Raw genomic sequence first — 21338 nt, 5'->3', positions numbered from 1 at the left:
CTGTAAACAGGTTCACTGCTTCTTTCCCCCCATCCACAGAAACTCTGATATCTGTTGCTGTCAAGCAGCAGGTTTAACTTCCTGTCACTGCGTAAAGCCCTAAATGTTTTAGTTTACTCAGGGACTATAACTGAGGACCTGTTGGAATGAAATGGAGTTGTTGGCTGGAGGTATGTAGTCCATCTTTCTGCTCAAAGCAGGAAGATCACCAATATTGGATCAGGTCAATCATGGCAAAGCCTTGAAAATATCCCACTATGAATAATGTCTCTAGGCAACCCATGACAGTACTGCACTGTTCTCCAGGAGACAAGTTTTTACCTACTGTCCAGTGTGAACCTCCCAGTCTACAGGTTGTTGCTATTGTCCCTTGTTAGTCTTGCATTACTAACAAATGTTCAGTTTCATTGCCGTTGTAACTGCCCTTCAGGTAGCTGTGGTACATTACTGTGTTTCACCTCAGTCTCCTCCTCATCAGACTAAACCAGCCCAACTCCACCATCTTCTCCTTGTAGGTTTGAGCCCCTGACCATATTAGTACTGTTTTGCTGGAATCTGGAACTGAGGAAACTCTAAAGGTCTCATTCTGGTCACAATATCCTAGATCCTGCCTCATCAGCACTGAACAGGGACTCACTTTCCTAGATCTACTGGTCATCCTTCTAGAGAGAGTACACTGTTGCCTCATATTCAGCTGATATCTCCCAGCTCCATTGAAGCAGGGCAGCTATTCAGCCCATGGTCCCAGCTGCAGAACTTTTCACACAATGAACCTTGGGATTTTCTATTGGCCTCCTCCACAAAATTTCTCAAAGTTCCCTTAGCTCATTGGTATCCCAGACAGGACTAAAGCTGTTTTGAGGAGTCTTGAAGGGCTTACCATACGCCCTATGGGATAAAGTAGAACATCAATACCAACAAATATTCATCATCAATCAAGTGACTGAGAGAAAAGCAGTGCTCTGCGTAGGTGAGAAAGATGAGGCTGATGCGTGCTCTCCGTGGCGGTGCCTGAATGCTGGGAATTAACGGGACAGGACGCCCCTGTGCGTCCCGCCAGCCTGCCCCGCGGCAGGAGGAATTTGCGTGCGGTAACGTCTCTGGATCTCGGCGTTAGTCACGGCTCTGGCAGCCGCATGCCACACATGCACCGCCGGCAGAGCGAAACTGCGTCCTTCCCCTCGCCTTGAGCGATCGGGCTCGCCCGCCCGAGGGCAATGGCAATCAGCGGGTGCGACAAGTGCCGCGGAGGGCCGCGGGAAGCCTCCCCCAGCTCCGCGGAGACAGCAAACTCCGTCTGCGGACCCTCCCTGCGCGGAGACAGAGACGGAGGCAGCGGCCGGGCCGGGAGGGGCGCGCCACCGCTCCCGCGCTTGGGGCAGCTTCTCGGGCAGCTTCTCCTGCCGCTCCCCCTCCCGCTTCCTCCCCGGCGCGGAGCTCAGGCCGAGCCCCTCCCTTTCGCAGCCGTGCGCAGCTCCACCCCTTCCCGGTGTGGGGAGCGGCGGCAGCAGCTAACGGTCCTTTGTGTGCGGCTGCGGCGGGCATGTGAGTGGCGGCGCGGCGCGGTGCGGTGCGGGGCGGTGCGGTGCGGTGCGGTGCGATGCGCCGCGATGCGCCGCGCCGGATGGGCCGGGGCCGCGGGAGTGCGGCGCTGTGGGCGCGGCTCCGCTCCCGGGTTCTGCGGCCCCTTTCCCCGGAGAGGGGCACAGAGCAGGCGGCGGGGGGAGTGGCGCCAGGGCAAGGAGCTTCGTGTCGCTGCCCAGCTGATGTCCGTCTTCTTGTCGCAGGCTGGCCCGGGTGACCGTCCTCCATGAGTGTCTGGGCTGCAGGACCTTCGCGCTGCCGCCTTCCGTGGCAGTGGGGGAGCTGAAGGCGCGGATCGAGGCGGAAGCGGGCTTCCCCCGCGCCGAGCAGCGGCTGTGGCACCGCGGCAGAGAGGTGAGGGGGCGCGGCGGGGCGGGGGGCGCGGGCGCCTCGCTAGCTCCGGCGGCCTCCTACGCGGCCGTGAAGCTGGAAGTCCCCACCTGGCAGCGTTTTGGGGCTTGCCTGGGCTTCTGGTGCGTGGACAGCACAGTATGTGTGTGTCCTTAGGGACGAGTCTGAAGGGAAGCGAAGAGATCATCGAAACAAGCAGCTAACCCTGGTGCCGGCTTTTATTTTTTTTTTGTGTCTTTTTCTGGCATAATCTGTGTCCATCCATATTTCTTTGTGGGGGAGCAGAAGATTCCCCTGAGAGTGCGTGTCACTGTGAGATGAGATGTGCATGTCCTGGCTTCCTTTAGATCTTTGATTTTCTACCTTCTGGCCAGCTTCAACAGCAAGGTTGACATCACTATGACAGAAAGCTCCTGTGGGTTAAAAATTGAAGGTACAGGAGAGAGAGTCCAATGAATGATCTTATTCTGTTGAAGGTGTCAGCCAGGGGTCACTGTTTCAGTTGTGCTTGGCGTGCATCTAGCCACGCTCTTGTGAAATGTAAAGCTGGAGGTACTGGTGTGATGGAATGAGTAGAGCCAAGGAGAGAGAGGATGTTGGAATGCTTACACAAACGCATAAAGGCGGCTCGGAGATCTTGTTATGGCTTTTTAATATATAAAGAGGACTTATAAGAAAGATGGAGAGAGACCTTATACCAAGGCCTGTAGTGACAGGACAAGGGACAATGGTTTTAAAGTAAACAAGAGTAAGTGTAGATTGCACATAAGGAAGAAATGTTTTGGGAAGGGAGTGTTTCGGAACTTCAGCAGTTTGCCTGGTGAGGTTGTGAATGTCCCATTGTTGGAAACATTCGAGGTCAGATTGAATGGAGCTTTGAGTGACCTGGTCTAGTAGAAAATGTTCCCTCCCATGGCAGAGGGGTTGGACTGCTGGACTAGGTGATCTCTAAAGTTTCCTTCCAACCCAAACCATTCTGTGATGCTAGGAAAGAACTAGACGTTAGTAGTTGTATTGCTCAAGAAGCTTTTAAGAACATACATATGGAACACAAGTCATTTTTGAGGGCTCAGATTTGAAACAAACTATCCATGTAGTTTATCTATTATTTTCTTGCCTGGTTTTGTGTGTCCTTGATTTTGTCTTCTCCAGGCCTTACTGTTTTGAGAGGAAGGAGATCAGTACTTCACTTTCTAAAATATATCTGGAAGCAGAGGTCGGAGCAATGCTCTTGTCTGGCACAGAAAACTATCCTTTGACAGGGAAGAGTTAATAAGCAAACTAATATCTATTGTGTTGATTTTTGGTGTTTTTATTTGATTTTTTTAATAGTAAACTAGAATACGGGAATCTTTATTTTGTACTGTAGCAATTCTGAAGACATTTTATAAACTTTTGAACCCCTCTTTATTGGAATCAAATTGTTTTTTAATTTACTCAGGTGGTAGAATTTTCATCAGTAAATCTTTTTTCCATTAAAGTTGCTATGTGCAATTTACAGATGCTGAGTAAAATCAAATATAACTTTCTCTCATAGTCCTTACAGCCTTAAACTATTAATTTGAATCTATCCAACCTCCTATTGTTTGCTGGTGCTTTGGTACAAAAATCCTACCTGAGAAAATCTGATTATTCTGTCCCTTTCATACCTGGTGATAGGTTGCAGCATTTTGTGAGTTCATTTTATTTTATTGAGTCCTGACTAGCTGGTATACCTGGTGTAAGCTATTTCATATATTGAGACAAGTTGAGCTCAAGTATGAGATTTTTGTAGGAACTTGCAATATACACGTTGTTGCTGTAAGTACCATTTGAAACTAATGAAAGTAAACAGGAGTATGTTTGTTTTCTTATTAATGTTTTAAAGTTATGGCTACATACTGTGGCTTATTAAATGTAGTTACATTGTAACCATCTAAATCTGTGGCTTATGACTATTTGTTTGTTAAATATAGTTACATTGTAACTATCGACATCTGTGTAAGCACCAACTTCTTTCTAGTGCTTTGTTTTGCTCCATCAAAGTGAGGAAGTACTTCTCAACTTTACTGTAAACTGAGACTAATATAATAATATACTTTCACCTAATAAATGTTTAGTATAATTTACTACAAACAGAATCTAGTTTGAATTGGTTAGCACAACACAGCTTCTAATTCTACATTTGTTATTGTGGTATGCAGGATAACATCATGTCATTTAAGAGTATTTTAGTATCACACCATATAGGACTGGGGGACACATAGAGTGTGAAACTAGAATTGCAACAAACCCAGTATGTTCTATGATCACTAAATAGTTTTCCCAATGGTTACTAGGGAATTTGTTGCTTATTTTTCCTCATTTTCTCTGTGATGTTCCTGATGAGTCCATAGGACTGCACATAGAGGTAATGGGGAGGTGAAATTGTCAAATTATTCAGGGGCATTTCTATGTCATACTTTTGTCTCTACACACCCTGTATCACTGGCTGCTTTGCACTGAGACTGCTCAGTTTAAAACTCCTTTGAACATGCATGCCCATGTGTGCATTTTGGAGTGCATAATCCATGTATTTCCTCTGTGTGTTTATTTTCTTTATGATCATGCACTTTGGAACAGTAACTGCTTTAGTTGTGGGATTTCAGAAGTTCCCAGAACATGGACTTTTACAAATGTAAAAGCAGGAGGCTGTGTCTTGCTCTTAGTTTGCTTCTATAGGCATTTTTTCCACCTGATTTGTTTGTGGCCCTTTTTTTGTTATTGTTATCCTGTTACTGACAAACTGATACTTCATCTGAGGGCTATCATAAGGCAAAGGAGTCCATCCTAGATGTCAGGAACTGAAAGTGCTTCTCAAACTGAATGCTGGATGTTTCAGAGTATGAGTATACTTCTAGGTAAAAACAGACTTCATAGAATAAATACATAGGAATTGAAGCTACAGTAAATTATTTATACTGCAGAATGTTCTGATCAAGACCTGTCTTATTTTTTATTTCAGTTATCTGATGGTATTAAGATTGTGGATCTTCAGAAGTCTCAAAATCAAGTTTTTGTGGAGCTTCAATCAAAAGGGTTAAAGGGAGGAGGTATGAAAAATACTTGTCTCTGTTTATAAACTGGAAGGTCAAAGCATTTTCTCATGTAATCTGAAGTTAATTGAAATGATTCTGTAAATGGGAAGCAATTATTTTTCCTGTAAGTCTTATATAGCCCTTCACTTTTTTGTTTTTGTTCTGCATCAGGAAAATTAAGGTTCTGGTTTTATGTGCCTTGGTGTTTATTTTTTTTTCTTTGTAATTTCATGTGTAGAAATTAGACTATTGCTGTCCTTAAGAATCAATAAAGCTTTCCTTGCAGTAGCAGTTACAGTTGCCTTGTCTTGTGTAAGATAAGCTGAATACTCATTACAATGAGCTGAATCTGTAAGCAATCCAGATACTGAAAGGATATCTTTTCTGTAATTGCTGTGTATAAACCTATAACTCTGGTAAAAAGCTTTTGTTTTCTTCTGATTATTTTTTGTTTTCTTACCTTCAGAAGTGCTCTCATTAAAATCTGATATGATTATAATTCTTGGCTACTAGTATAAATATTCTTCTAGTTGTAACTTTATTATAAGGGAATTAAAGAAATGCTAATGACATGGTAGCATGATGAAAGAAACTTCTCTTTCCATGCATGTATTTTACTTGGTGTCACAAAATGTTATGTTTCTTAGCCTGTCTAAGCCTTCAGTGTACTGGGTTAATGTTTCCTAGTGACAGAGGGAAGCAAAGCATTTGTATGATAGTCAGAGTTGATGTTCACATTCTGTAGAACCTGCAATGGTTAGAAGACACCTAAGAGAATTGACCCCATGGTTCTATAACAGTAAATGTGTTTTTCTCCCATTCTGAACTGTTCCTCTGATAATTTTTTGTGCATGATCAGTACCTGAATATCACCCATGTCACCTTTGTGTTCATTCATCACTGGTGTCTATTAAATAATGCATAAACTTTTCATGTGATCACAGAATAATTCATGTTGGAAAGGACATCTGGAGGTCTCAACTTTGCTAGCAGGTAGAGAGGAGGTCAGCTCTGATGTCAGGGCAGGTTGCTTAAGGGTTGATTTGGTTGAGTTTGGGAGGCCTCCAAGGATGGAGACTGCACAGACTCTCTAGGCTCCTATTGCAGTGCTTGACTGCCCTGGAAAAAGTTTCTCTTTCTGATTTGAGGAATCACTTTTAAAAATAGGACCAGCTCTTATACTCCAGAAAAATCATTTTGACCTTTGATAGAATGCAGTAAGTCATAATCTCTCATAGAACAGCTCTGCTCTCAGATGTGAAGAGTTATAGTAACGTTTTATCTTCAGTCCAATCACTTAAAAGTTACTTGTCTGTTTTCTTGGTTCCCATAGTGAAATGTGGTGTTTAAACACTTCCGCCTGCCTGTCAAAGTTAGACTTTGAGAAAACCAGTTTCTTGATTTTAGAGAATTTCTCTTAAGAAAAGTAACACCTAAACTTGCCTACTGTTAATCAGTTTACCTTATTTTTGAAGTTTGCATATTATGTGTTGACTTTCATAGACTTCTGTATACTGTAAAAAGAATAACAAAAGTTATAAAATAACTTTCCACACTTTCAGCTGTGAGTTGCAGTTTCTTAGGGTTTTTTCATTAGTACTATTAAGTTATCTTAAAGAATGATACAAAAATTTTGTAAGGGCAAGAAGATATTTCATGTTTTTAACTTGATATTTTTTTCAGCAAATTTTTCATGTTGCTGAGGATTCTATGACTTGGTTTGGGTTTTTTTTGGTGTATAATGTTTTGTTCTGATATATATCTGTATTTATAATGTGTGTGCATACGAATTTGTGTACTTCATAAACAAATATATGTAGAAGTGATGGGTGAGAGAATAATTATTAATAAACTTTAAAAGGAAATGACAGATGAGGCATCAGTAGAGTCTGTTTTCCTTGTGAGGATTGCATCATTAATGTTTGTTTGAAGGACACATTTTAGAGGTTTGGAATTAGGAAGCTGTTCTTTAGTCTCAGACTGGAGTTCGAATTGAAGAGTATTGAATCTGTCATTCTGTGATGGTCTCTTTCTCTTAGAGCAGGACTTTGTAACACTTGGTACTATCTTTCTGAGACTCTTTTCCCTCCAGTGCTAAGCCCAGGTAACACCAGGGCTTGCACCAGGTCCAGCACCATGATATAGAATCATAGAAGCCAGAACAGGACATTTACACTAAAGCCAAAGTGCACTCTGCCTGTGTGTAGCAGTCAGTAGGGTTTATCACTGGCTATAAAAAAGTTAGAGCCTCTACTGCCGTAGAATACTGTCCTGCTACTTAAAAAGTAGTAGTCCTTTAGAAGTTGCTACATTTGAACATCCAGTAATTGTAGTTTGGGTGTAACTGATGGAAAGACTTAGCACAAAAATTTATTTCATCTAGATAGATACAGCATGTTGATCTTAACATCAAGACTGCTATTTTATTTTTTTTTTAAAAAAACCCTTTCTAATGCACTGTTTTTTACAGTTGATTTTGGAAATATGAGATTTTACAATATCAGGATTTAATTTTTTTTCTAAATTCCCAGTCATTGTGAAGTATTTTTTAAATCTGAAATTAGATGCATAGTAGCATAATACACGTATTTTTGTTTGTTTTCAGGTCGTTTTGGGCAAACAACTCCACCACTTGTTGATTTTCTCAAGGATATTTTAAGAAGATACCCAGAAGGAGGACAGATTCTTAAGGTATATAACAAATGTTATTTTTAACATGCATGATGTAATAAAATTAGTTTAATACTTTCCAGCAAATCTTGTAATTGCACTTCATCAGGTACTCCCTTCTAGTACTGGCAATCCATGTTTCCACTTCTATGGATAAGGCAGAGTGAGCTGTGGGTTTGGGGTTTTTTTGGTATTCTATGTGTCTGAGTTTGTCACAGATGCCATTGTAACTAATGAACAAAAAAGAGATAAAATGCAGATGTTATATTTAAACCAAAGACTTCATGACATACTTTATGTGAGTGAGATATCAAAAATGTTTATTTTGCTTGTTACTTTATTGTTCATCTCTTCTATAAGCTACGATAAAACCATGTAATAGTATAGAAAGGTCTTGGAAGGTATTATCTTTGCATAAGATTGAGATTTCAGTTTTAAACTGAAAGAAGTTAGACTTAGATTGAACAGAAGGAAGAATTTTTTAGGATGAATGTGGTGAGACACCAGAACACATTGACTTGGAGAAATTGTGGATGCCCCATTCCTGGAAGTGTTCAAGGCCAGGTTGGATGGGTCTTTGAGCAGTGCGGTCTAGTGGAAGATGTCTCTGCCCATGGCAGAAACAGTTGGACTAGATTATCTCTAAAGGTCCCTTCCAATGCAAAACCATTCTATGATCTGAAAAGAACAGAGGGAAGAGAATCATAGAATCGTTTCAGCTGGAAGGTCATTGAGTCCAGCCTTTGTCCTAGCCCTATCAACCACTAGATCATTTCCCTAAGTACAAAGACCATTTCCCAAAGTACAAATGTTTCATCATATGGATGTTGGGAGATTCATTTCCTTAACATATGGAAATACCAGGTTCTAACTAATGGGATTTGTTACAGATACATGTATATGTCTATCTATATATAAGACACACAAATACAAATGGTGACAGATGATGACAGCTCCTGCTGTTTCTTGGACGGTTTTCTTTGCATCTGTGGAACTAGAAGTTGCTTATGTTTAGTGCAAATGCTTAAGATAAGCATACCTACAATTGTTTTGGCAAACTGCATCCTGGCTATGTTCCTAGCAGTGTCTGTTCATAGGATAGGTGCTTGCATTTTTGCGATTTCCCCGTATTAGTTGAATCTGTAAGAAGATGCATTTGAATCATGAAGGATTCAGACCTTCTTAACAATTCGAACTCAAATTTTCATGCTAACTTGAAGAGATAAGATAGTGTTCTTAGAAATCAGATATGTAAATCTAAAAATACAAAGTGTTCCCCTTTTCATGGTTTACAATTTAGACTTAGCAGACTGTTAAGAAGGGATTACTACCAGGAATTTTGCTATTACATTAAAATCAATGTCACCGTTTGGATTCTTCAAATATAGTGCTATTACAGCTGAATGTAGGAGATGCTCCATGTGCTACAGCATGAATGCAAACTCTGATTACATGGAGGTTTCCATACTTATTATTTAATATTTCTAGAGGCTTTAGCTATTTTTATGTGTCTTCTTGAATGATTACCATGATTATTCTTTCAGAAGAAAAATTGCTTTTTTTAGGTAATGAGATAGGTTGTGGAGATTCTTTACAAGTTTTTTGTTTATGCTGAACAGTGGGTATATTTCTTGCTATCTCATTGTGCTTTAAAATTATGTAAAGTAATAATATACACAATATATTTTGGTTTCTTGTGGGATATAGCTTAGACTGAACATATTGTCACAAAGTGAAAATCGAGGAGTTGTAGTTTTGAAACCAGGTGTTTGGTAACAATCTTGTTTTTCTGTCAACAGTATGTTAGAATGCAATCTAATCTGAAATATCTGCTGCATATTTTTATGCATAATTGAATGAAATTTATATTGTGTGGATGTATTGGATGTGTTGTGATGCACCTACATAGTTTTTCAATTCAGTGGAGATATGACAAACTTACATACCTCCACACAAATATACACAAACTTGTGTATATACATCTGTGTATGCGTGCATAGCTTTGGAGCTCTGAACACTTCTGAGCAGAGCATTGTGTGAAGCTCTAATCCACTAGGTATTTGTAATCATGCTACATGTCTGCATTGTATAACGCTATTGATGTAAATGGGTCTGGATAGGCCTATTTTTTTAATGGTAGTGTTTATAGAAGTAGTTTATTGGCATGTTTGTTTTCAGAGTTCTCCATAGCTCTCAGCAGAGAGCTTTCAATAACTCTGATAATACTATTTAACAATTACCCAATCCAACATGAACCTCCTTCTAGTCTATGGGCTTCAACACGTGAACTCTGTTGGTTCACAATTTACCAAGTTGCTGGTTAGAACTGTTTTGCATCCTGTTGCTGAAGGAGTGTTAAAAGTGAGCATTGTGTCTCTTGAACAGTTGATTCATACTGTGAAATGTTAAAATGAAATTCAGTTGATGTGAAGAGTGCTGTGTGCTGCCCCTTTATGACTTGTCTTACCGCTGCCTTACAGATGGTGTCTGGGATCAACAGTGAACTTTAATTTATTTTTTTTTCCTGCCCTCTTGCATTGTTTTGATACTTGTACAGCTCTGATTTGGGATAACATAGTAGTAACCATTTAACAATTAATTTCTGAACTTTCTAACTGCTTATTTATATCATTTTTCTGAATATTCTTTTTGAAATAACATCTATTTTCATTCATGTAAAATGGTTAAAATAATTTTGGTTGAAAAATGTGAAAACAATAATACTTGAGACGATTGTTTGTTATTTTCTACTATTTAAGTTAGAAAGTCATTGCTAGAATACATACAACATTACTGCATTATACTTTGGGTTTGGGTTTTTTTTTTTCTGTCTCAGGAGCTGATACAGAATGCAGAAGATGCTGGTGCCACAGAGGTTAGGTTTTTATATGATGAAACTCAGTATGGAACAGAGACCCTGCTGTCAAAGGATATGGCACAGTATCAGGGTAAATATGATTTGTATTAATTTTGGCCATTATTCTTCAATATGCATGTGGTTGTCTGTGCTTCTCCTTGCTGTATGGAGATGACTGCTTTACCAGGTGCAGATATTGTCTATGTTCTAATGTTGATAATTCTTTTCCAAAGCTAAAATTTGCTGTTGAAGGCCTTGCAGTGTCTTGTCACAGGTTGTCAGTAGCAGCTTTCCACCTGCTTCCATTTAATACTGTTTGAGAGAGCCTTCATATTTTGCTTTATTCTAAGTCCCTTCTCCCAGGTGACTCTGTATCCTGTGGCTTATTTCCATGGGTTCACTTAGTATCCCAAAATACAGGAAAGGTGTTTAGTAGAGCAAGTTTAAAAGTAAGTTTAAAAGTTTAAATTTAAAAGTAAGTCCTAGGATAAAAGAATTCTTGGGGTATTATCATAGAATGGTAGGAGTTGGAAGGGACCTTTAGAGATCATCTAGTCCAACCCCCTTGCAGAAGCAAGTCCACCTAGATCAGGTCACATAGGAACATGACCAGACGAGTCTTGAAGACCTCCAAGGAAGGAGACTCCACAGCCCCTCTGGGCAGCCTGTTCCAGTGCTCCATCAAATAGTGAAATAGTGCTCACGGTGAAACAGTTTTTTCTTATATTTAAATGGAGCATTTTGTGTTCCAGCTTTATCCCATTACCCCTTGTCCTGTTGCTAGATACTATAGAAAAAAGGACAGTACTTTTCAGATTTTTATACATATTAACCTCTACTTTTTGAGACCTATCTGCATTTCTTAATGTAAAGATGACATTTTGGCATTCTGGTGCACTCAATCACACTGTCCATGTGACCGACAAAGATATTGAATGATGGTGATCCCAATACTAACTGCCAAGGAATGCCACTTACCACTACTTTCCACTTGGACATTGAGCCATTGACTGCAGCTCTCTGGGCATGAACATCCAGCCCTTATCCACTGAGCAATCTGTCTGTCAAATCCATGTCTATCTAATTTAGAGAGAGGGATGTTGTTTGGGATAGTGTCAGATGCTTTGCTCAAGTCCAAGTAGGTGAGATCAGTTGCTCTCCCCTTATCCACTAGTGCTGTAACCCCCTTGAAGGCCACTAGATTTATCAGGCAGCATTTGACCTTAGTGAAGCCATGTTGTCTGTCACCAGTCATCTCTTTATTTTCCATGAGCTTTAGCATGGTTTCCAGGAAGATCTGCTCCATGATCTTGCTGGGCACAAGGGTGAGACTGACTGACCTGTACTTCCTTAAGTCTTCCTTTTTCACTTTTTAAAAGTGGGGGTTATGTTTCCCCTTCTTCAGTCTGTGAGAACTTCACTGGACTGCCATGACTTCTCAGATATGATGAATGGTGGCTTAGCTGCTTCATCTGCCAGTTCCTTCAGGACCTACGGATGCATCTCACCAATTCCCATGGACTTGTGTACCTTCAGGTTCCTTAGATGAGTTCTCTCAAACCTGTACTTTTCCCACAACAGGTGTCTCTTCATCCCCCCAGTGCCTCTGCCTTCTAGGACTTGGGTGGTCTGACTGGAGCATTTGCTGGTGACGACTGAGACAAAAAAGACATTGAGTACCTCAGCCTTCTTCATGTCCTGGTCTCCTGTTGCTTCTGGAGAGGGCTCACATTTTCTTTGGTCTTCCTTTTATCACCAATATACCTATAGAAGCTTTTCTTGATACTCCTAACCAGATTTAATTCTATCAGGGCTTTAGCTTTCCTAACCTGACACTGGCAGCTCAAACAATTTCTCTGTATTCCTCCCAGGCTACCTGTCTGTGCTTCCACTCTCTGTAGGCTTCTTTTTTTTGTGCTTGAGATTGTCCAGGGGCTCCGTTTTCATCCATGCAGGCTTCCTAGCATTTTTGCCTCACTTCTTCTTTGTTTATCAAACAAATCAGTTTGCATAATCATCCCAAAAGGCTTTCAGTTGTGATTTGATGGATGATCCACTAATTCTTGTTTCTATCTTTTTTTTTCTTTTTTTTTTTTTGAGTTGTTAATCAGCCTCGTTATGTCTTCCAATTGGAATTTGCCTGTCTTACTTTCTAGGTTTGTTGTTATAGCTTGCAATGTATTGTCTTCTAATGGAGGCATTAATAGACTATGATTGGTACATCTTTCAAAAAACTGTTTTTGATAGGCTGAAGAGATTGAGTTTAAACCTTGTCCCACAGGAAATGTGTTTCAGAAGTTTGTTGGTTTCTGCTTTGTGTTCTGTTTTGCAGAATTACTATTTAAAATGTGGACCGGAACCAGATACCACATCAGAAAATAAATCTTTTACGTATCACATACAAGGGTGAATCCGTCCCCTTGCCTCTGCTTTGGCTGCTGTTCTATACCTTCCCTTTCACCACCAAGCATAATTTTATGTCAGCTTGAGTTGAATTTACACACACACACATATCTTTAAAAAAAGTCTTCCTCAGTTCTCTAAGTTAATTTCCTAGAAACTTTTAACAGTAAACTTCTGTCATCTTTTTAACACTTGCCTCGTTATTATAGGGCCAGCATTTTATGCGTACAATGATGCAATTTTCACCCCTGAGGACTGGCATGGTATACAGGAAATAGCAAGAAGCAGGAAGAAAGATGATCCTCTGAAAGTTGGAAGATTTGGAATTGGCTTTAATTCAGTTTATCATATAACAGGTACTCTCAGTAGATATTTTTAAATGAAAATGTTGAAGTTTTACATTGGTTTAATTGTTTTAGGTATTTAGGAAATATTTAATATTTTATTTCTAGTAAATTTTCAAATTAGATCCTTGGAGAAGTTTCTTTCAGAAAAATTAAATGCTTCTTAAACTCTGTTCTTTGGATATTTTAAGTTTTTGGAGGAGATTTGTTTTTTGTAGTAACATCATTTTGTACTGAGTCCTTCATATTGAAATGAACAATGTTTTACACTGCTATTTCAGTTACGCACTACTGTTCGTATTATAGAGGCCCATAATACAGACAAGGTATGTAAGAAGATATATGTGAAAGTTGAGACTAGATGAAACTTTTTTGCAGGTTCTTTGCATAATAAGCAGTGATTTATTTTATGCTAGAAAGGATAGTCCATGATAGAGATATATACACATTTACTTTTGAGACCGATAGTACATAATCTTTGAAAAGCTTGCTATATACAGTCTTGAAACCTCTTATTATGACAAAATGTTTTACTGCTGTACAGAACAACTGTATAGTGTAAGTAGTACTTACAGGCTACATAATAGTACAGGATAAGAAGCTTTTTTTCCAAAATAATGTTTTTAACTTGTAAAGTGCGTTTGTAAGACACAGAATGTTGTTTCACAACTATTTAGTAGTGCATGAATAAAAGCTTGGATAATACCATCAATGTTTTAATTCTGGGAATTTTATGCATTTAAGTTAGCAAGCTTTCAAGATCTGCAAAGTATAAATGTAATAGAATATATCTTTAGTAATTTTTTTTTCTGAAAATATTGGAAAGATGAATGTATGTAGTTGAAAGAATTTCTGCATTCTGTTGCGTCCTGTTTGCTAGATAGTTGAATGACTATTTCTGTACTTAATTGCAGAATGGTGGTGTACTTGTTTCTTCCTGTCAATAAGCACTGAATTATATGTTATCAGAATCATGTAGGCTGGATCATGGAGTCCCACTGTAAACTCAACACTAAACCATGCTCCTACATGCCACAGCTACTTGTCTTTTAAATACCTCCAGGAATGAGGACTCAGCCATTTCCATGGGCATTATACTCGGCTCATCGCAGCTTTGTAACATCTGTTTTTCTTGCCCTTTTAATTTCTTCTTTCAGACTATATTTGATAACTGTGTTGCTTTAAGATTATTAATAGGGTGGTTTTTTTTGTGTATACAGATGTCCCTAGTATTTTCAGTGGTGACCAGATTGGAATGCTTGATCCTCATCAAACCCTTTTTGGACCTCATGAATCAGGCCAGTGTTGGAATCTCAAAGAAGATAATAAGGAAATCAATGAACTTACAGATCAGTTTGCACCATTCATTGGTGTATTTGGCAGCACTAAGGAAACTTTTAAGAATGGAAACTTTCCTGGTACCTTTTTTCGTTTCCCGCTTCGTCTGCAGCCTTCCCAGCTGAGCAGCAATGTTTATGACAAGCAGAAGGTTTTGGAGCTCTTTGAATCCTTCAGAGCAGATGCAGACACAGTATTGCTCTTCTTGAAGAGTGTTCAGGATGTTTCATTGCATGTTAGGGATGCTGATGGAACTGAGAGGCTGATTTTTAGAGTAACTGCTAGTGAGAACAAGGCCTTGAAACACGAAAGACCCAATTCCATCAAAATCTTAGGAACTGCAATAAATCAATATTGTAAGGGAGTTCCAAGCAATAGTATAACATGTGTGACATACCATGTAAATATAGTTGTAGAAGATGAGAGTGTTAAGGATGCACAGAAAACATCTTGGTTAGTGTGTAACTGTGTAGGTGGTCGAGGAATGTGTACTGAACTGGATAGTTTAGCTGATGACTTGAAATTTGTTCCTACTATTGGAATAGCCATGTCTTTATCAACTAACGGGGAGGAAAAAGGAGCTGTGGCAGACTTTTCAGGAAGAGCGTTTTGTTTTCTACCTTTGCCTCCAGGTGAAGAAAGCAAAACTGGACTTCCAGTTCATGTTAGTGGTTTCTTTGGTCTCACAGACAATAGGAGGAGTATCAAATGGCGAGAGCTGGATCAATGGAGAGATCCATCAGCTTTGTGGAATGATCTTCTCGTGGTAAATATAGTGCCAAAGGCATACACAACCCTTATTTTGGAAGCTATCAAACGAATGGAGACTGAGAAGAATTCAGATTTTCCATTGTCAACTGAAAGAATTTATAGGTTATGGCCTGATGAGAACAAAATCAGGGTACCCTGGAAACCAATTGTAGTACCTCTCTTTAAAGAGCTGCTCCAGCATACAGTTATTTACTCAATGAGTAATCAGTGGATAAAAGTGGAACATGTGCACTTTTCTGAAATGGATGAGAGTTTGGAGTACACGCAGTCAGTTCTCAACTACCTCCAGAATTCAGGGAAGCAGGTCGCCAAGGTACCAGCAAATATTGCTAGTGCAGTGCATCTTACTGCTTCTACTGCTAAAGCTGTGAAAAAAGTGACTCCTGCTGTAGTTCGGCAAGTACTAAGGAAATCAGGACACAGTGGACCTGCTGAAGAAAAGCTTCATCTTTTAGAATTTGTACTTTCTGATGGAGTCTACAGTGAACTGATTGGATTGGAGCTTTTGCCTTTACAGAATGGAAATTTTATTCCTTTTTCCTCCTCTGTGTCAGAACAAGATGTAGTTTACATAACCTCAGAAGAATATCCCAGGTATCTTTTAAATACTGATTTAAATGTTGAAACAGCTTCAGAATGTTATTTGCTTATCTGTGAGTAAGATGATGCATAGCAGCCTGTAATGTAGTGAAATAATGCACAGGTATAACTCAGTTTTCTCTCTGTGTGTGTATATATATATGTACACACATTTGTGTGCATATGTCTCAGCTGAAAAGTTTGACAGTCACTTGCCACTATAACTTTATAAAGAATCATGTGATCCAGACTTTAAGAGAATACCTCAGGATATATTTCAAATTACCTTTTTTTTGAGAATTATAAATGGGAGGAGGTTAGAAACATGCATACTGGAATCCCAGAACATCCTTCTGGAGAAACTGGCTGCATGTGGGTTGTCTGGACCTACTCTGCATTGAGTGCAAAACTGTCTGGATGGTTGGGCCCAGAGAGTGGTGGGGAATGGAGTTAAATCCAGTTGGCAGCCGGTCACCAGTGCTACACATTGGGGTCTGTTTTGTTTAACGTCTTTATCAGTGATCTGGATGAGGGGATCGAGTGCACTCTCAGTAAATTTGCTGATGACACCAAACTGGGTGGGTGTGTGGATCTGCTTGCGGACAGGAAGGCTCTTCAGAAGGACCTGGACAGGCTGGATTGATGGGATGAGACCAATGGGATGAGATTTAACAAAGCCAAGTGCCAGGTCCTGCACTTGGGCTACAACAACCCCAGGCAATGCTATAGGCTTGGGCTAAGGGTCTAGAAAGCCCTGGGAGGACCTGGGGATCTTAAGCAACAGCTGTCTGAACATGAGCCAGCACTGTGCCCAGGTGGCCCAGATAGCCAGCAGCATCCTGGCTTGTAACAGCAACAGTGTTTGCCAGCAGGACCAGGGAAGTGTTTGTCCTCCTGTACTCAGTACTGGTGAGGCTGCATCTTAAGTACTGTGTTCAGTGTTTGGCCCCTCACTAGAAGAAAGAACACTGAGGTGCTGGAGCATATCTAGAGATGGGCATCAAAGTTGGTCAAGGATCTGGAGAACAAGTCTGATGAGGAGTAGCTGAGAGAACTGGGCTTGTTTAGCCTGGAAAAGAGGAGGCTGAGGCGAGATGTGGTCACTCTCTACAACTATCTGAAAGGAGGTTTTAGTGAGGTGAGAGTCACTGATGACAAAACATGGCTACTGCTCTTTATCTCTGTGGATTATGCATTTCTAAAAGATTTGTTTAATCTGGACCCTTCTCCAAGTAATTTCTTAAGAGATAGTACTTGAAGTCAGTCAGGCATATCAGTTGTCTTACCTGTAGCTGTTCCTCCTTATGAAATGAAGTGTTACCAGTACATATGTTCACAGCCACCCCTCCTTCTCCTTTCCCTCAGAGTGTCACTGATTTTCAGATCCTCAGACTGAGAGAATGTGAGACTTGGCCATGTGCTTTACTGCTCTTACTGCCTTATGGGCTGTTTATACAGGCAGTAGAGGTGGGTTGTACCCTGCCAATATAGATGGTATTAAGATAAAAAGTGCTTCAAGTAAGGTCTTTTAAGTAAACAGTGATTTGAATACACATATAGACAGCACATCTTCAAGAAAAGTAGTTGGATGCAGATAACTGGTCTCTCCATGGTGGTTGAGAGGAGTATGCTTTTTTCAAGTTGGCTGCTGTTCTTTTTCTGTTCTAAACCCATAATCTTTGTTGTTCTAGACAGTTCAAGTTATTGAGGGGATTAATGCTCCTCAGAGCCTGTGATTCTAGTACTTTCTTTAAAAAATAATTAAAAAAAATTCTAGCATGTTTTATTGAGATGATCTTTTGCTGATGTTTCACTTAGTTTCCCCTTCCAGGAGTTAAACCTACTATATTAATGCAGAAAACATTCCCATGACGACACTAACAAATTACGGTCCTGCTTCGGACTATTCATAAGGCAATTCTTTTGAAACTTAATGACACCACTATGTTTTACTCAGTTCATGTTCTATTGGTAATGGACTTAGTTTGGTTAGTCTTGTAAAACTGATACAGAAGCATGTTAAACCAGGCACAAATCTACTTGCTACCTATGATAATACAGAAATTTTAAATACTAATGTTTTATTTGCCTCTTTTCTTGCCTACAGTATTTTTTTATTCTAATTTTATGATAAATTACTTAGATGTTTTAAAACACTTGCAACTTAAGAGTTTGACTCTTTGCATATTCAAATTTGGAGCCTGCTTAAAAGCCGAAATAAGCTCTTATGAATTTCTTTCTGAAATTTCTTCTTTAGGAAACACAGAGTAATAGGTGCTATTTTACCTTTTTGTTTTTAGAATACAAATAAATGAAAATAATCTTCTAATCCCAATTTTTCTATCAAAAGAAAACTTGCCTAGACCTGCTTTGAAAAGAAGAGTAGTTTGAAAAATTAGTTTCTTACTACTCTCTGCTTGTAAATGTGTGATTTTCTCATTTCTAATAAAATGTCCACTGAAAGCCTCATTCTGCATATGTAAGCGATTGCTTTGCATGTGACTGTTTTACCATGATGATTAGCATTGATTACTGTGCTGGTAATGCTTGTGCAGCAATGTAAAGAAATGATGCTTTACTAAAAGTTTTTTGTTGGATTTTTTGTTGTTTTTTTAATGGTGTGATAGATCACTCTTTCCTGGTCTGGAAGCAAGGTTGCTTTCTGATGACCTGAAGCCTGAGATTCTAGTTGCTTTGAAAGAAGCTGCCAAAAGCCGAGGTAATATGTCTTTTGTATTCTCATGTAGTGAAACAGATTTATAATGGTTGAACAGAGTAATTCTAAACCCATGTTTAACGTAAGATCTTTTTTTAAATTGAGTTCACACAAGTGGATTGGTAATCCAAAAAAAAATTAAAGAAATTATAGGCTATATTGTTTGAATTGGAAATGACACGAATGAAAATGTCAAATTACCAAAAAGGCAAAGACAAGGGAAAATATGAAAATTTACAATTCAAGGTTCAATAAATTTGTTCATATAATATTCCTCCAATTAAGACAATTTGAATTTTATTTGCATTTGTAGTATTTGCTTAGGCAATAACTATATAATGGCTTTGATATTTTCGATCATCTCTTGTCTCACAATCAAAAGTGATCACATCAGTGCGTTTTTTAAAAACCAGATGAAACCAGCTTAAGCATCTAGCCTTAAGCATACTGTAGATCATAGAATTTCATCAGATGTTTTCTGGATCTTACTCATAGCTTATGGTTGTGTCAATGTGGACCTACTAAAATACTTCCAGTCTTGGTCAGAAGACTTGATGGAGAAGTTTGCTGTATGTGTAGATAAATGTGTCTACATTTAACTGCCTTTATGATTAATTTTTTTTTTGGCACTTTTCTGTTGGAGAGTTTGTGTTTATGCTTATCCCCTTGTGTCTCAGTATGCATTTCATTGATAAGTTTGAAATCTGAGTCTCAGAAGTCTTTTTATGTAAACAAAGTCTGCAAACATGTCACTTTTTAGCTTATTTTTAAATAGTATGAGTATGTGGTGAGTTTCTCTTCAAGAACAGAAAATGTACTTCTCAGAAAAATCATACAATCATAGAATGGTAGGGGTTGGAAGGGACCTTTAGAGATCATCTTGTCCAACCTCCCCTGCAGAAGCAGGGTCACCTAGATCAGGTCACACAGGAACATGTCCAGGCGGGTCCTGAAGACCTCCAAGGAGGAGCCTCCTCACCCTCCCTGGGCAGCCTGTTCCACTGCTCTGTCATCCTCACAGTGAAATAGATTTTTCTTATGTTTAAATGGAACTTTTTGTGTTCCAGCTTCATCTTGTGTTTTTAAAAAAATCGATGTTTATCAGAAGTCTTTGTTAGACTGAAGATATTAGAACCAGACATAGAATAGTATAAATCATTGTCTAAAAACTTCTTCACGATGTGGATGAGGGAGCCCTGGCACAGACTGCCCAGGGAGGGTATGTAGTCTACTTCTCTGGAGGCTCTCAAAACTAGCCTGGACGTGTTCATGTGTGAGCTGATCAAGGTGGACTTCCTTTAGCAGGAGGGTTAGTCTACATGATCTCTAGAGGTCCTTTCCAGCCCCTACCATTCTATGATTCTATGATACCCTTTATCATGGTCTGTAGTTCTTCAGTCATGGTCTATTTCTTCAGTCTGTGTTCTGACCTTTTTCCCCCTTCACTCCTTTATATATTCTGTTTATTATCCTTCCTTTTCAACTGGAAACCTCCTCCTTTCTGCAAGATTTGATCATTGCTTCATTATAAAAAGTAATAGAAAGAAAAAATTCTGAGACAAGATGAGAAATCTTTAAAGTATGGTGAAGCATCTGTGAAAAGATGGAAAGAATTAGGGGTGACTTATTGCACAGAGTAAACAGTGTAAACATTTAAAATAATATAAATTGTATAGAAGATATGAAGTCAGTACTGGGTCTTTCATTGAATGTGAAGAACAACAGGTCTGTGACTCCTGTAAAGAAAAAATTGATCTAAAAAGCAGAACTGTCAAACCTTTATAGACATGTTATATAATGGTGGTTGTATCTGTTGCAGTAGAATATAGTGGGTTTGGGGGTTTTCTTTGGTGTTAATTTCCCCCAGTACTGTTTTCAATTTATTTGAATACAAACTATGAGCAGTTGAAAGTATTGACTACTTCAAATTGTGTGTCTAAATAGCTATTATTTTTAATCTGGGATAGAAGCAGATAGAACTACTATTTTGTCTAGTAGTACTTACTGGGGCTTTAAAAGAACAGCAATATGTAAGGATCAAGACTGCCACAGTGAAATTAGATGGGTGGAAAACTGTATGGAAGACAGGAATGTTAGCTTTGAAAACTGGTTCTTCATGATGATACCTTCCTCCAAGTGAATGTCACAAAGCAGTCCAAAATCATGCTTAAATTAAAAAACAGAGCAAAACAACCAAAATGAAATGCAGATTTGACAGACCATGTACTTGATTACACATTAAACAGGAAAAACAGGTGATGAAAATTGAAAAAAAACCCCTATGTATTCATAAAGCAATCCCTTGCTGAGTGGTTCTAAGCCATTCCTTCATTTACAGGCTTTGTCTCTGAGTTGTGGCAATGTCTAGTCTTTTTATTTCTCAGGAAGATATTTGGTCACATTTAAGGTCATACTTGTGTCTCTTCTTCCTGTGGAAGTTTCTTCAAAAGACATTTTTCCAGGGACTTGTTCTTGCTTGGTAGGATGCCTCTCATTGATTAGAAGAAAATACTTTTGTAAATGAGTATGACAAGTATAATTCTAAATCTTCTAGAAATGCTGAAGGACTTCAGATACTCCTTCACAGGTTTGTAATGGCCTACATTTTCCCCCATTCTACCTTCTCCTAAATTATTCTTAATTCTAAGACTTTGCATAATTATAAAGTA

At 39.1% G+C, this 21338-nt stretch overlaps 1 protein-coding gene across 1 annotated transcript in view; it reads left to right on the top strand.

Annotated features, from left to right (window-relative positions):
* Window positions 1-1501: 1501 nt before the first annotated feature.
* The window catches only part of SACS (sacsin molecular chaperone), a 33786-nt gene continuing 13949 nt past the window's right edge, over window positions 1502-21338 (top strand). Inside the window, exons 1-8 of the mRNA XM_061992734.1 lie at window positions 1502-1545; window positions 1788-1938; window positions 4919-5006; window positions 7597-7682; window positions 10498-10609; window positions 13131-13277; window positions 14486-15968; window positions 18581-18672. Of these exons, the coding sequence (XP_061848718.1) occupies window positions 1544-1545; window positions 1788-1938; window positions 4919-5006; window positions 7597-7682; window positions 10498-10609; window positions 13131-13277; window positions 14486-15968; window positions 18581-18672 (2161 nt within the window). The 5' untranslated portion in view covers window positions 1502-1543. The remainder of the gene's footprint in view (window positions 1546-1787; window positions 1939-4918; window positions 5007-7596; window positions 7683-10497; window positions 10610-13130; window positions 13278-14485; window positions 15969-18580; window positions 18673-21338) is intronic.

This window comes from Colius striatus, chromosome 1 (assembly GCF_028858725.1).
Source record: "Colius striatus isolate bColStr4 chromosome 1, bColStr4.1.hap1, whole genome shotgun sequence".
Taxonomy (NCBI): Eukaryota; Metazoa; Chordata; class Aves; order Coliiformes; family Coliidae; genus Colius; species Colius striatus.
Note: the sequence above shows the minus strand (reverse complement) of the source record. Positions and strands in the feature narration are given on the sequence as shown.